Genomic DNA, 16,096 nt, shown 5'->3' with positions numbered 1-16,096 from the left:
TGCAAAGACAAAACCCCCCCCCCTCTGTATAGCCTTAACAGACTGTTTGGGAAAGTGCTGGTAGCGAGCAGCACCTATGAAAGCCGGGACAGCACACAAGGGGTTGGGTGGCCAGGACCACGCCCGGCCGCCTTTGTCTCTCCAGTGGCGATGTTTACACACCGTGCCAGGTACTCATTTGAGGCTGAGTCGACACACACAGACAGACAGACGCAGACAGACACACACACACAGACACACACAGCAGATTCTCGGTACAGTAAAAAGCTCACAAAGATGAACGCAACACCCAGAGAGTAAATACCAGAGGTCCTTTAGATCCCGACTCTCCTTTCACCCCATCCCCACCGGGAAGGCCCTAGATGGGAAGACACGGACAGAAGGCCTCACTGAGTCTCAAGACTGAGTCTCAAGACTGAGTCTCAAGAATCGCTTACTGGAGGTCGCTCGCCCGACACGAAACCACAGAGCCAGTCTAGGCATGGGGGGGGGGGGGGCCTCATTTGCTCACCGAGGGCCAAACCAGACTTTCAAATCCCTTTTTGGCGAGCAAGACAGATTTTTCACATCCGTACAGCCTCTGATTGGCACGGTAGCCTACGTACGGTGGCGAAAGAAGTTAACCACGTGCACGCAACGCGTACGCACGTGCGGAGAACGCGTCCAACTTCACGCTGGAAGTCCAACAGCTCGCTCGCGACAAATGAGCCTGTGGGGGCGTTGGGGCGCCGCGGTGGCTAGGAGATGTTAACTACCTCGCCTGGTGTGCAGGAGGTCGTGGTTTCGATCCCGACCCTGACGCCTGCTGCTGTATATTTGGAGTTTGCGTGTCTCTCTCTCTCATCATCATCATGGTGGCTAGGAGATGTTAACTACCTCGCCTGGTATGCAGGAGGTCGTGGGATCGATCCCGACCCTGACGCCTGCTGCTGTATATTTGGAGTGTGCGTGTCTCTCTCTGGCCCCGTGGTCACATGGGTTTCTCTGGGTCCTCCGGTTTTTTCCCTCCACATTTAGAAACATGCACTTAGAGCATTTGGCTGCTATCAATGTCCACATGATGATGATGATTTACTCCGTTGAGCTACCATTTGTGCAGGCGCGGTTCGTCCACTAGCAGCTGGAGATGAGAAATAATTTTTCTAATAAAAAATATTTTTCTATAAATAGTTTTGTTGTGTAAAAATATAATGATTATTTGAACGTGAATTGCCTAATAAAGATAACATTTTAAGTTGTTCACATTAGAAACTGCTGCAACGTCACAGTCTGATTTGTGCCTCGGGGAGGCATCGGGGCGACTGTGAAGACGTCCCAGTGAGAGATCTCCCGTCTTCAGTGCGAGGAAACAACAACAACAACATCTCCCGTCTTCACAGTCACTGCGATGAACTTCGCCGCGTAGCCACGCCGCTTGAGACCCATTCAGGGCGGTGAAGGAATGCGCCCGTGGCTGTGACGACGACGACGTCAGCACGCGAGGTCGCACCGTGGTGCACACTGAGCAGCAGCTCACGGCTCGTGGAAGCGGCGTCACTCACCTGCTCCCCGTCGAGCCCGGACACTCCTGGCTCCCCGGGGGGGCCCCGTCCTCCCTGGCGGGCGGAGAGACAAACGAGGACGAGAAGAGCGGAGTTTACTCTGCCAGGGTCTTCTGTGTCGTCAGGAACTTCCTTCGCACCGTACGTAGCCAACCGCGCTACATCGGAGGTGCGGTGCTGAGTCTATGGGCAGTGTTGAGTCTGTGGGTAGTGTTGAGTCTATGGGCAGTGTTGAGTCAATGTGTTGTGTTGAGTCTATGGGCAGTGTTGAGTCTATGGGTAGTGTTGAGTCTATGGGCAGTGTTGAGTCTATGGGCAGTGTTGAGTCTATGGGTAGTGTTGAGTCTATGTGTTGTGTTGAGTCTATGGGCAGTGTTGAGTCTATGGGTAGTGTTGAGTCTATGGGCAGTGTTGAGTCTATGGGCAGTGTTGAGTCTATGGGTAGAGTTGAGTCGATGGGCAGTGTTGAGTCTATGTGTTGTGTTGAGTCTATGGGCAGTGTTAGTCTATGGGCAGTGTTGAGTCTATGGGTAGTGTGGAGTCTATGGGCAGTGTTAGTCTATGGGCAGTGTTAGTCTATGCGTTTTAATGGGTATCTATGAGTCGCTGTGTGTCTCTATGAGTCTGGATCTCTATGGGTATCTATGAGTCTCTGTGCGTCGTTATCCGTTGTTACGGTTTGTTCCGGACCACCACAGTCACACGCCGCTACTGGAGAGTTTAAGTTTCCATTTGTGATGTTGTTGTGGTTGTTGTTGTTGTTGTGGTTGTTGTTGTGATTGTTGTTGTTTTATTACCACATCTCCCTTGTCTCCAGGTTGGCCGTCCAGACCGGGGTCACCTTGTTCACCCTACAAACATGGCACACACGCACACACACACACACGGCATGCACACACACACACGGCACACACACACACACGGCACACACACACGGCACACACACACACACGGCACACACACAAGGCATAAACACACCACGCGAACCGTGAGAGCCTCGTCGGGACGAGCTTGGCTCGGATTTGCAATTTGGGAAAAGGGAAAAAAACTGGGAGCATGGGAAGGGGAAGTGGGGGAGGGGGGCATGGGGGGGGGGAGGTGGGGGGAGGTGGGGGGTGCATGGGGGGGGGCGGTCACTCGGGGTGGGGGTCGTCTCACCTGTAGGCCCAGCGGCCCGGGAGGCCCTCTCGGGCCTGCGGGGCCGAGGGTCCCGGGCGGGCCTCGCTTCCCCGTCTCACCATCCACTCCGGGCTTTGCAGAGAGGCCCTACAGGTGGGGGGGGGAAGAGGTGAACGCCGTGGGGGGGGGGCGGCCCGTCCACACCCCGCGACGTCACTTCACGTTGGGGTGGGGTGGGGGGGGTAGAGGGGGGCGAGCTGGCAGCTGATGCCGCCGCTGCGTTTGACCGCCCCGACAAGCGAGGAGCCGCCGCCGCCGGTGGGTGTCGTCTCCGGAGGCTGCCCGGGCGGCCGTACTCACCGGCTGCCCTTGGAAGCCCTTGGCTCCAGGCTGCCCTGGCTTCCCCTAGAGGCGGGCACAGGGGGCACAGGGGGCGTCGCCGATCAGGGGGCTGTCGGCGCAGCGCGCGGCGATCCCCGTTGCCGTTGGGGTTGCGACGTCGGCGGCGTCAAGGTTCGGGCTCTTACACGGCGGCTACGCACGCGGCCTGCAAGCCAGGTCTGGCGGATCGCACGCCGATGTCGCGCCAAACTCCCTCCCCCTTCCCCGGGGGGGGGGGGGCGGGCATCGAAGAGCCGTAAGCTCCCCCCCCCCTCCCTCAACTCGCCAGGTCGAAGGCGACGCGGACAAAAATGTACGGGGATAGAGCGTTTCCCCCTCGCACGCGTTGTTTTTCTCCGGGTTCTCCGGTTTCTTCCCACACGTGTATGAACGCTCATTATTTGGAGATTGCGGTGTCTCTCTCTCTCCCTGTGGTCGGCTGGTTTTGTCTCCGGGTCCTCCGGTTTATTCCCTCCACATTTTAGAATCGATGTCACGCATTTAGAGCAATTTGGCTGCTACAAACTTCCACGTGACGATATTGATGACGACAAGCCCACTTGGTTGGACTATCGTTTGTGACAGTCAGGTCGCTTCAGAAAAAATATCTATAAAGCTCAGTGGGCGTTAACTCTTTGAAATAGCAAGAGTAGTTTAGTAGTCGTGGTAGGGTTATGGTTAGGTCTGCACCACGCACGCTCCGCATGTCTAGGACTCGCGCGCTGCCCACGCTGTCGTGGCGTGTCGACTCGGGCGGGTCACTCACCTGGGGACCTGGCTTCCCGGAGCTTCCAGGGTTCCCTCGGGGTCCCTTCGAGGGGGAAGAAGACACATGAGGCTCAAGAGCAACGCTTGTTCTGCGTTCCACCGTCGCGTGAGGTGTCCACTGGAGTTGTGAACCCTCCACCGCCAGACACGGCCAAAAAACAATCGGGTTGCCACCGGAACAAATGTGCCGTTTTTTTTTTTAAGCAAACCGGCTCGTACCGGGCTCAAGCAAAAAAAAATTACGTGTATATAAAAAAAAGTATAAAGTATTCAATTATATTATTAGACAAATTATGAACCTATAAAAAAATCAATAAAAAATTTAAATGTATATAAAACTAAACATACAACAAACAGAAACGATTACCAAGATAATAGCAAGACACAAATGTTTTGGTCACTGCTGATGTCGTGAACGCGGTCGACACTGCTCCAGGCCCACCTTAAGTCCGGGTTGTCCCCATTTCCCCGGAGCTCCCTGCTTCCCCACCTCGCCCTGCCACGCACATCGACAGCAGATTCATCATCATCATCGTCGTCATCATTGTCGTCGTCGTCGTCATCATCATCGTCTTCGTCATCATCTTCGTGATCATCGTCTTCGTCGTCGTCATCATTGCAATCATCATCGTCACAACACAACACACGAGCGTCATCATGTAAAACATACAACTTGGTAATGTTGATGCTGCTGGTCGACAGTGGTGCATGAGCACCGACCACCCACGATCACCCACTACCCACCACCCACGATCACCCACAACCACCCACCACCCACCACCCACGATCACCCACTACCCACCACCCACGATCACCCACAACCAACCACCACCCAGGAGGACCGTTAACCCACGAGCACAATCACCCAGGTAGATTCTGTGTGGCCAGGCGAGAGACTCGGGGGACCAGCCTGGGAGTGTCATTGGGCAAGCGGCCCAATGACACTCCCAGGTAGGATGGGGATGGTTTAGTGTTGTGTTTGTTTGTGTGTTGGGTGATTTGTTCACCTTTCATGTACTTTGTGTAATGCGGGCGTAAACGGCCCTCCGGAGGTGACGTCATGAGGGGAGGAGTTAGGTCACGTGGGGGGAGAGGGGTTAAGCTATAGAGGGAGGGGAACCGGAAGAGGAGAGGGAGTGACGGGGGACCAGGAACGAGAGAGGCCACGAAGGGCGAAAGCGGAGGGTGGCGAGATCGCCACGAACACAGGGGAGAGAGGATCGGCACCGTTGGCCAGCGGTGACCGACCCGAAGCAGCGAGGAGGCTGCAGTCAGCAGCGGGGCTGAGTACGGAGTCAGCAGCGGGTCTGCATCCGGAGTAGCAGCCAAGAGGGTCTGCATATAGGGTTAGCAGCAGGGGTCTGCATAGGGAGTCAGCAGCGAGTCTGCAGGGAGAGAACGGAGGTTACAGTAGAGGAAGAAGAGAGTCTGCGGGGAGAGAAAGGAGGCTACAATAGCGATAGCAGCTGGGGGCTACAAATACAGTGTCTATAACAGAGTGCCGTGTGGGAGAAGACAAGAACCCAATAAAGGACACGAAGTCAGAGAGAAGCGTCTGAGTCCTTTTATTACACTGGAGTCAGAAGTGAAACGGCATGGCGAAACAATTGAGGAAAAAGAATATTCCATCTCCGGCGTCGGCGTCATCTTCAGACGACGACGATCTTCCTCCTGCGGTCGGCTTGACTTCGGCAGAGGAAGAGATCCGTGAGGGTCCGGGTGTCGAGGAGGTTGCCGCTTCGTCGGACCCATCTGCTTTAAAGGACGAGGATTTAAGATGGACCCGAATGGCGGAGCAACTGGCAACTCTCAAAAACGTCATCACACAGTTGTGTGACCTTGTCACGCCAAGGGCGGCGTTGGAAGGTGATGGTGGTGATCGGCAGGAGCCCGGGTCGTCTTCGTTGGTGCCGCCATCGGCCACGCGGCGTGAAGACGCCATCTTGGGCGTGGCGCACCACGGAAAGCGGGAAGCCGCCATTTTGGGACCGCCGCGACGGTCGTCCGCCATCTTGTCGACACCGCGTTGCGACGCCTTGTTGAATTTACCACCGGAAGAGTCGGCGGCGGAAGGAAGCAAGCCAAGGAGTCGCAGTCGTCACCTTACAACCGTCAAAGAATTCTCCATCGGGGGCGATTGGAGTGCGTTCGCCTGTAGATTTTTGGCGGCGGTACGATCAGCAAGGTGGACGGACGCTGAGGCGCTGGAGGTGCTTCCGACTCTTCTGGATGATGAGTCCGTCCGTTTTTTTCGCTCTATAAAAGCTGCGAAGAAGAAGACTCTGCGAGGGGTGTTCGATGAAATGGCGGACGCGTACGAGCCACCGGATGACGCCCATCGCCGATTCGTGCAACGGCAACGCGCACCTGAGGAGTCACCTGTGGCGTATAGGGGCGCCGTGTTGGAACTCGCTATGGCCGCTTACCCGGAGACGGAGCCTGACCTGCTGGAACCTCTCATCTTGGGGAAGATGTTGGAGTTGTCCCGAGATCTTGGCATTCCTATGCCGGCGTGCGGTCACGAAAAGCTCACGTCCCGGGCCGCGGCCAAGTGTCTGGACGCCCAGTTCAATCTCCGGCGCTGGAAACAGGTCACGGCGTGGACGGGCGGTCCTGTCGTCGATGGGGGTGCCGTAGGGTGGGACCCTACAAAGGCCGTGTACGTGCCGGATGGGAGCGGCCAGAAGGAGTTGTCGGCTGCCTCTGCTCCGTGGCCGGCCCGAAGCGGGCCGGGGCCGCGGGCTGCGCCGCCGGTGCGGCCGCGTCGGGACGGGGTGCCCGCTGCGCGCCGCTCCGACGTCGAGTGCTTCCGCTGCGGCCGTCGGGGCCATTATGCCAGGGACTGCTGGGCCCGTGTTCCGGGTCCGCCCCAGCAGGAGGCCTCGACAGCGGACGCTTCAAAGAAAGATCCTCCAGCACAGGCAAGTCGGTGCGCACCAGACACCCGGCAAGGCCCGACACCTCACTCATCGCCGTTGTTGTGCGACGCGGATGTTGTTAAATACGGGAGGCCAATATCTGCGCCTTGTCGCTCGATAACGCAGTGGCGTAAGCTGGCTCGGCGGGTTGTCGCGGCCGCTACCGGTTCGTCCACTGTACCTGGGTCGATCCAAGGGGTGGACGTACGTATTTTGGTGGATTCCGGTGCGTCCGCGACCATTATTTCGGATGTGATATTCCATCTTTTGAACATCCCACCGGGGGCCGTGAGGCCGGCTTATGCTTCCTGCATCGCTGCGAACGGGGGTAGTATGGGCATCGTGGGACAGGTGGACGCTAACATTTCTATCGGGGGAGTCTCGGCCTCGGGCGTTGTGTTAATTTCGAGGTCCCTGGCGGTTCCTTGCCTGTTAGGTACTGATTTTTTGGCTAAGATGCCCATTCTAATTCGAATCAATGAAAATTGCATTGAACTACCGGGGGGCCGGAAATTGGCATTTTTACAGTCCGCCTGGGGGCGACCGGCTCCTGTCGCCCAGGTGCAGGCGTTATCGGAAGTTTCGGTTGATATTCCACCTGGCTCGCAGATGCTCATTCCCTTACGATATCGGAAGCCGGTTCCGGGTCGGCAGGGTGCTTTTGGGATTTTGCTGTCGCCGTCCGCCGCTGTTACGGGCGGATTGGCGCTAGTGGGGGCGCAAACTATTGTCCGTCCTGATCAGCGGCCGTTTTTGCAAGTGTTAAATGCAAGTACTGAAAGCGTGTGTGTGCCGGCTGGTACCGTTGTGGCACATGCCACTACGGCGTTTACGGCTCAGAGTGATCTGCCGGACGGAGGGCTGGTGGGTGGTGTTTCACACGATGGAGGGGTGGATGATCGTTGGATCGCTGAATTATGTGGGGAAAATTCGGCCCTTTCCGCCGAGCAGCGTTGTGCGATTCATAAATTACTATCGAGTTATTCGGATGTGTTTAGCTCGGACGATTTGGACTTGGGACGCACCTCGCTGCTTTATCATCACATCGACACAGGGGACGCTGCCCCTATCCGCTTGAACTCGCGTCGGATGAGTCCGGCTGAGCGTGAGCATGTTCGAGGGGCAGTGGATGACATGTTGAAAGCGGATATTATATCTCCGTCTAATAGCCCGTGGGGCGCGCCTGTTGTGTTGGTTAAAAAGAAGGATGGTAAATTGCGATTTTGTGTGGATTTTCGGAAGTTGAATAAAGTGTCGGTGGCAGATGCGTACCCCCTGCCGCGCATGGACGATTCTCTCGACGCCTTGTCAGGGGCTAAGTTTTTTTCAACGCTGGATCTCTCTTCGGGCTTCTGGCAGCTCCCCCTTGACGAGCCCTCGCGAGAAAAGACAGCTTTCCGTACGCCGCAGGGGTTATTCCAATTTAACTGTCTTCCGATGGGGTTGAATGCGGCCCCTGCCACTTTTCAGAGGTTGATGGAGTTGGTATTAACGGGGTTGCAGTGGGAGACATGTCTGATTTATTTAGATGATATTATTGTCTTCAGCAGCACATTTGATGAGCATTTACTGCGGTTGGAGGCTGTATTCACCAGAATGCGTTCTGCTAATTTGAAATTCAAGCCTAAGAAATGTCACCTACTGCAACACTCCGTTCGATACTTGGGACATATTGTTAGTGCGGACGGGGTGGCCACGGATCCGGAGAAAACTGCGTGTGTCCGTGATTGGGCAACCCCGGCCACGGTGGGTGATGTGCGTCGGTTTTTGGGGTTCGCCTCGTATTATCGGAGGTTTGTTCTCAATTTTGCTACTATCGCGAGGCCCTTGCATCTCCTTACTGGGAAAGGACACAAATTTGCTTGGGGACCGCCGGAGGAGGCGGCGTTTCGGAGCCTGCGCGATTTACTGGCTACTGCACCGACGTTGGATTATCCGGATTTTGAACATCCTTTCATTCTGGATACTGATGCAAGTGACACTGGTATTGGGGCGGTGTTGTCCCAGTCGAAAGGTGGAGTTGAGCGCGTGGTGGCGTATGGGAGTCGGGTTTTGTCTCCCGCGGAAACCCGCTACTGCGTCACTCGCAGGGAACTTTTGGCCATTGTTTTTTTTCTCCGCCAATTTCGACCGTATCTGTACGGTCGGTCGTTTATTGTCCGCACGGACCATGCGGCCTTGCAGTATGCTCTTAAGATGGACCAGCCATCCGGACAATTGGCGAGGTGGCTGGACACGCTGCAAGAATTTTCCTTCCAAATTCACCATCGGAAGGGTGTGCGTCACGCTAATGCGGACGCACTTTCCAGGTTGCCGCAACAATCCCCTTGTGCGTGTGTGTCGGGGACGCATAGGTGTGGACCGATTCGGCTCCCCCCTCAGCCTGTCGCGCTGGCGGTGGATGTTCTTGAAACTCCGCTTACACCGGGACCGGTTGATGGGGGACCGGCTGATGGGATTTTGCGTCTCCCGCGGTCTGTGTGGATTCGGGAGCAAATGTTGGACGATTGCTTGGTGACGTTACGGAAACAATCAGAGAAGGCAAGTAAGGGACTCGGTGCGGATGGTGTACCGGAAACTGCTCTCCGAGATGGGTTGCTGATGTGGAGGGAAGGGATACAGGAACACTGGCGTCTCGTTGTACCTGCGTCATTGCGGTACGAATTGATTAGATCTCTGCACTGTGACACACTTTTACATCTGGGGGTGCAGAAAACCCTATTGACGCTGCAGCGAGACTATTATTGGCACGGCATGACGACAGATGTCGTCGGTCACGTTCGCGCGTGTCCCGATTGTGCCCGCCGTAAGCCGCCTAAACATCCATATGTTCCGCCGATACAATCGATTCAAGTATCTCGGGTTAATGAGCTGGTGGCGTTAGATATTTTGGGACCCTTTCCGCCATCCGCTAAGGGAAATAAGTATTTACTGGTGGGGGTGGAGTACCTCTCCCGCTGGCCGATGGCCTGGCCTTTGCCTGACCAGTCAGCGGCGTCTATCACTGACGCCTTTCTATTTGGGTATGTAATGGACAAGGGGGCGCCGGAGAGGCTCCTTACAGATCAAGGGCGTAACTTTTCGTTCAAATTGTTGGGGGAGGTGTGTGCGGCTCTTGGAACTAAAAAGATACGGACGTCCCCCTACCACCCACAAACGGATGGTATGGTGGAACGGTTGAATCGGACTCTGTCCGCCATGCTGTGCCATACAGTCGGGGAAAATCAATCTGATTGGGATCTGCATATCCCTGGGGTGCTTTCGGCGTATCGCATGACGCCGCACGCGGCTACTGGATACTCGCCGTTCTTTCTTATGTACGGCCGTGAAAATGTGCCGCCGATTAATGAGCAGTTGGGAACCGGTGCGAGGGGACCTGTTAAGCCTCTTCCTGAGTATATTCAGGACAACGTTCGCCGTGTCACTGAGGCGAGGGAAAGAGCCCGCATGGCTACGGCCAAAGCCCAGGCCAGGAATGAGCGGTGTGCTCGACGTTCAAAGGGGGAGTGCCCCTGGAAAACGGGGGACCTGGCCTGGCTTCATTGCCCACAGGTGCGGCCAGGTACCTCTCCTAAATTACATAAACCATGGCAAGGTCCGGTCCGCCTCATTGAGGTTCCCAACCCACAGTCGGCGCGTGTTCGAGTTGGGTCGCGGCGCTGGTTCGTGCATACATCCCGGTTGAAGCCATACATTGCCCCGCGACCGGATGCGTCATCTCCCGAGGTTGCCTTGCCGGGGTCTGTTGTTGCCGACTCGCCCTTGCCTATGCCTGCTGACCTTGCAAGAGCGCCTGTCGTACCCCTTACAGACAAGCCGGCCGTGACGCCGCAGGATGGAGGACGTTCCGCTCGTGGGATGCCGACCGGAGCCGCTGAACCTACGGGACCTGCAGCTCTTCCTATCCCTCCGCGGACGCGATTACGGGACGTCTCTGGACGCGACCGGGACAGTGGCGGGCCTCCAATGGCGACGGATGAACTCGCTCCCGTCGCCCTTAAAACCCTGCCACGTTCCCGCTCGGCGGGTGGGCTGCCGACCGTCCGGGACGGCCCGGCTACCCGTACTCGCTCGAAATCCCTCACGTTTCGTTAAATTGTGTTGTGTTGTGTTCTTGTTATATTGTTGTTGCATGCTTCGTGTCTTTTTACGTGTTGGTCCTTTACACCCGCATTGCTTGTCAAGTTGCATTTCAGCCGAGGTCGGCTGGATTTTCTTTATGGGGGAGGGTGATGTAATGCGGGCGTAAACGGCCCTCCGGAGGTGACGTCATGAGGGGAGGAGTTAGGTCACGTGGGGGGAGAGGGGTTAAGCTATAGAGGGAGGGGAACCGGAAGAGGAGAGGGAGTGACGGGGGACCAGGAACGAGAGAGGCCACGAAGGGCGAAAGCGGAGGGTGGCGAGATCGCCACGAACACAGGGGAGAGAGGATCGGCACCGTTGGCCAGCGGTGACCGACCCGAAGCAGCGAGGAGGCTGCAGTCAGCAGCGGGGCTGAGTACGGAGTCAGCAGCGGGTCTGCATCCGGAGTAGCAGCCAAGAGGGTCTGCATATAGGGTTAGCAGCAGGGGTCTGCATAGGGAGTCAGCAGCGAGTCTGCAGGGAGAGAACGGAGGTTACAGTAGAGGAAGAAGAGAGTCTGCGGGGAGAGAAAGGAGGCTACAATAGCGATAGCAGCCGGGGGCTACAAATACAGTGTCTATAACAGAGTGCCGTGTGGGAGAAGACAAGAACCCAATAAAGGACACGAAGTCAGAGAGAAGCGTCTGAGTCCTTTTATTACATTTGCACAACTGTCGTGTGTTTTGTAACTGCTTGTCGTTGTGTAATGACCGAGATAAGACCGCTTGCCCGATACGAGAGTACGGTCAGACACACAGCCAGGAAGCAGGCCGAGGCCTCACCTGGGTGCAGACAGGCCTCGGCAGTGATTGGGCGGCAAGATCCAAAGGGACTGCAGGAAATACTTGAAAGGTAAAAAGGCGGAAAAGCGAGTGGTGGACTGCAGAAGGACGGTTGAGAAAGGCTGGTGGGGAAAGGTCAGGATCGGCCGAAGGGAGTGGGGTGATGGAAGCTTCCAGAAAGGGGGGGTGGGGGGGCTTGGGAGGTACAAAGAAGACAGCACGGGGAGAGACAGGGGACGCTAGAGGGGAGACGGAGCTCAAACCTCAAGAACCAGCCCTGGGCAGCGTTCGTGCTGTGTCTGAATAAAGGATCTTCAAAGTCACGACGTGTTTGGGCATCACTACACCCGCAACGTTCTTACCCCGTGCCCCGACTGGACGTCTGTTACAAAAGAGCTTTATAGCTCATCGGATTCCTCCTCCAGTATAAATAAACATTCCGATTCTCAAATCAAGATTCTGATTCTTATCGGTCGCCCATCCCGAGCACGGCCCGGCAGGTCGGGCTCAAACCCCTGAAGGAGCCTGTGTGAGGCCTCGCACCTTGGGCCCTGGGGAACCGGTGACGCCTCCCTCGCCACCGCTGCCGGGAAATCCCTGCAAGGAGAGGACGGGTCAGTGGCGCCGGGAGCACTGCGAGGAGGACTTCTCAGAAGTAATCCGTTACCAATCACTTGGGGGGAGGGGGAGGGAAAAGGTCTGAGTGACTACCAGATTAAACGAGCGACCAGAGAGTGTTTCCCTCACCTTTTTTTACGGTCCCTAAAAAGGCGGTGGTGGAAATTCGGCATTCACATGGCGGGGGGTGGGTTAAAGGCGGAAGACAACCATTGTTGTGGGGTGCCACGATGTCTAGGAGATGTTGACTACCTCGCCTGGTATGCAGGAGGTCGTGGGTTCCATCCCGAGATGTTAACCACCTCGCCTGGTTCGATCCCGACCTTGATGCCTGCTGCATAGTTGGAGTTTGTGTGTCTCTTTCTCTCCCGTGGTGACGTGGATTTTTCTCCGGGTCCTCTGGGTTTTCCCTCCACACTTAGAATCAACGTCACCCGTTTAGAGTAACTGAGCTGTGTACCTCTTTTGAGAAGCGACCTCGCTATCACAAATGACAGCTCAACAAAGTGGCTTATCTTCACCACGAGGGAAATTATTGCAGCCAAATACTCTAAACGCATCTTTCTAAATGTGGAGGGAAAAACCAGGAGGACTCGGAAAAAAATCCACACGACTATGGTGAGAGAGACGTGCAAACCCCAAAGAAACAGCAGCAGGCGTCAGGGGTCGGGATTAAACCGATGCACTCCTGCGTACCAGGCGAGGTGGTTAACATCCCCTAGACACTATGGTCACCCCCCCCCTCCACTACCTGGGTGTCAACCTGAAACCTGCCGATTGCGAGGCCGCTCGCTGTACCACGGGGGAGCCACATGGGACGGGCTGATTGCGTAACCATCACACAACGGAGAGCCGCCAGACATCCCGCTGGGTGAGGTTGGAGTAGCCACCCGTGTACCCCGCTGTGGGTGCGTGTCGGGAGCGGGTGGCGCTCGGGATAACTTACATAGGTGCCGACGGGGCCTTGTATGCCGGGCAGTCCTGGCTTTCCTGGGAGGCCCTGAGAGAGGAAGTTTCACACAGATCCATGTGCACAGTGCAACACTCAAACTCAACGCAAATATGTGTTTTTGTTACCAGCCAAGGCGCCACAATGAGCTGCGTCGCTCTTTTTCAGAAGTGACCTGGCCATTACAAATGACAGCTCAACGTAGTGGGCTCATCATCATCACGTAGGAAATGTAAAGCAGCAGCCAAATTGCTCGAAACGCTTGGCGATGTCGATTCTAAATGTGGAGGCGAGAAACCGGAGAAAACTCCACGCGACCACGGGGAGAGAGACACGCAAACTCCAAATATACAGCAGCAGGCGTCAGGATCGGGAACGAACCCATGACCTCATGTGTACCATGCGAGGTAGTAGACATCTCCTAGCCACCGTGTACAGATAAAGACACAGCCCTGCAATTGCTTGACTCGTGCCACCGCTGGTCGAAGGTCCTCCACCGGAGCGAAGCCTCTGGGGTATTACAACGTTGATATTTGCGTTGCCTCTGTTGCTGTTGGCCTTGTGGCGTTGTTCTCCAGCCTACCACCGGTGGTGGTGAGACGAGGCCATGAAGGAGGCTGTACCTCCGGTGTAGGCCCAATCAGTTTCAAAGACGATGCGGACTTTGTTATCATCATCATCATCAGAGCCACGCTCGTTTTGCCAGCAGCGTGGTGTGTGGTTAATGCACACTTGATGATGCCTTGCAAAAGGTGTCTATTTGCCGTTTGAACATCTTAACACAACTCCTGTTCTATTGCCAGAAAGGCCGAAGCCTATTCCGATGTTTTGTTTGTCATCTAGAGCGGTAATTGGCCACAGCAATCGCCGGATAATCTACAACGGGGATGCGGCGACGGTGGTGTTGGCGTGCGAGGCGCGGCGGTGATCCCAACCGTGCCGTCTCACCTTCTCCCCCGGGTTGCCCGCGTTGCCGGCGGCCCCCGGTAAACCGCGAGGTCCCTGCGAGTCCGACCACAGTCAGTCACCACCGGGGTCAGCGCTGCGGCAAAACCAGCGCTCTGCGTGCCGCCCTGAGCGGAGTCAGCGCTCGAATAATAACGCCACGCTCGCACGGCGCTCGCTCTTTGCTCTCGTAGAGACGGAGAGAGAGAGGACGACTCAGAGAGAGAGAGGACGACTTAGAGAGAGAGAGAGAGGACGACTTAGAGAGAGAGAGAGAGGACGACTCAGAGAGAGAGAGAGGACGACTCAGAGAGAGAGAGGACGACTGAGAGAGAGAGAGAGGACGACTCGGAGAGAGAGAGAGGACGACTCAGAGAGAGAGAGGACGACTCAGAGAGAGAGAGAGGACGACTCAGAGAGAGAGAGAGGACGACTCAGAGAGAGAGAGAGGACGACTCAGAGAGAGAGAGAGGACGACTCAGAGAGAGAGAGAGGACGACTCAGAGAGAGAGAGGACGACTCAGAGAGAGGACGACTCAGAGAGCGAGAGAGGACGACTCAGAGAGAGAGGACGACTCAGAGAGAGAGAGAGGACGACTCAGAGAGAGAGGACGACTCAGAGAGAGAGAGGACGACTAAGAGAGAGAGAGGACGACTCAGAAGAGGTGCCAGGAGGAGGAGGAACCACACAGACGAGGGAGTGGGAAGGCAGCGGCAGCCACGCGCTGGTGAGGAGCCGACCCCACCAACGATCGCCCCAGCTCTGCCGCTCCTCTGCGTATGAAGTTGTGGTCGGCCCAATGACTGAATGCCGGGAGGAAGGAAGCCGGAGCTCCCAGGAGAAACGCCCGCGTGCGAGGAAGCAACGTTGTATCCCCGCGCAGGAGGGGACAGTGGAGTCAACGTGTTGGCTGCGTCGCCGTCTCCTGGCGAGCCGCGGGGTTGCAGCTCCTCCGCTAGGACATTCGCCCCCCTGCGCCTGGTCGAGCCGTGGATGACCCCCGTGACTTTGCGACCCCGTGACCCCGTGACCCCCCCTGCCCAAACTTACCGTTGGCCCCAGGGAACCGTCCACCCCCCTGAGTCCCGGTAGGCCTCTGAAGCCCTACAGGGGGGTGGCACGGAGAAGAAGAACCACCATCATCATCATCAGCAGCAGTAGCAGCATCAGCATCATCATCAGCAGTAACAGCATCATCATCAGCATTGTCAGCGTCATCAGCATTGTCAGCGTCAGCTATATCAGCATCAGTATCATCAGCAGTCGCAGCATCAGCATCATTAGCAGCAGCAACATCATGATCATCAGCAGCATTAGTATCATCATCAGCAGTAGCAGCATCATCATCAGCAGCAGCATCATCATTAGTCGTAGCCAAATCAACATCAATATCATCAGCAAAGCAGAATCTACACATTCATCATCATAGTAATTGATGGAATCATCATTCATTTTCAATGAACGGCATCAGCATCAGAATGATAATATCAGCAGCAGGAGAATCATAATTAGAATCATCATTTTCATTATCATAAGCAAACATCATCATCGTCACCGCGAGCGCCACCACGGCTGGGTAGCAGCAACGACGTGACGTGTGTCCTGTGACGAGGGCTCGTGTCAGAGTAGACTGCACAGTCAAGCCGGTCGTGTTGTTTTCTGTTGTTGTTGTTTGGTGTTGTGTGGTGTTGTTGTTGTTTTCTGCTGCTGTTGTTGTGTGGTGTAGTTGTTGTTTTCTGCTGCTGTTGTTGTTGTGTGGTGTAGTTGTTGTTTTCTGCTGTTGTTGTTGTGTGGTGTTGTTGTTATTTTCTGCTGTTGTTGTTGTGTGGTGTTGTTGTGTGGTGTTGTTGTTGTTTTTTGCTGTTGTTGTTGTTGTTGTTGTGTGGTGTTGTTGTTTTCTGCTGTTGTTGTTGTGGTGTTGTTGTGTGGTGTTGTTGTTGTTGTGTGTGTGG

At 55.8% G+C, this 16,096-nt stretch overlaps 1 protein-coding gene across 1 annotated transcript in view; it reads right to left on the bottom strand.

Annotated features, from left to right (window-relative positions):
- LOC133360138 (collagen alpha-2(I) chain-like) overlaps positions 1–16,096 on the bottom strand; it is a 71,670-nt gene that overhangs the window by 23,328 nt on the left and 32,246 nt on the right. Inside the window, exons 27-37 of the mRNA XM_061578725.1 lie at positions 15,195–15,248; positions 14,147–14,200; positions 13,196–13,249; positions 12,175–12,228; positions 4,252–4,305; positions 3,808–3,852; positions 3,021–3,065; positions 2,700–2,807; positions 2,339–2,392; positions 1,542–1,595; positions 305–358 (exon numbers count right to left, since the gene is read on the bottom strand). Of these exons, the coding sequence (XP_061434709.1) occupies positions 305–358; positions 1,542–1,595; positions 2,339–2,392; positions 2,700–2,807; positions 3,021–3,065; positions 3,808–3,852; positions 4,252–4,305; positions 12,175–12,228; positions 13,196–13,249; positions 14,147–14,200; positions 15,195–15,248 (630 nt within the window). The remainder of the gene's footprint in view (positions 1–304; positions 359–1,541; positions 1,596–2,338; positions 2,393–2,699; positions 2,808–3,020; positions 3,066–3,807; positions 3,853–4,251; positions 4,306–12,174; positions 12,229–13,195; positions 13,250–14,146; positions 14,201–15,194; positions 15,249–16,096) is intronic.

The sequence above is a fragment of the Lethenteron reissneri genome, chromosome 67 (assembly GCF_015708825.2).
Source record: "Lethenteron reissneri isolate LAM-NWPU_2019-01 chromosome 67, ASM1570882v1, whole genome shotgun sequence".
In the NCBI taxonomy this organism is placed as follows: Eukaryota; Metazoa; Chordata; class Hyperoartia; order Petromyzontiformes; family Petromyzontidae; genus Lethenteron; species Lethenteron reissneri.
This window is presented reverse-complemented; position numbering and strand designations above follow the sequence as displayed.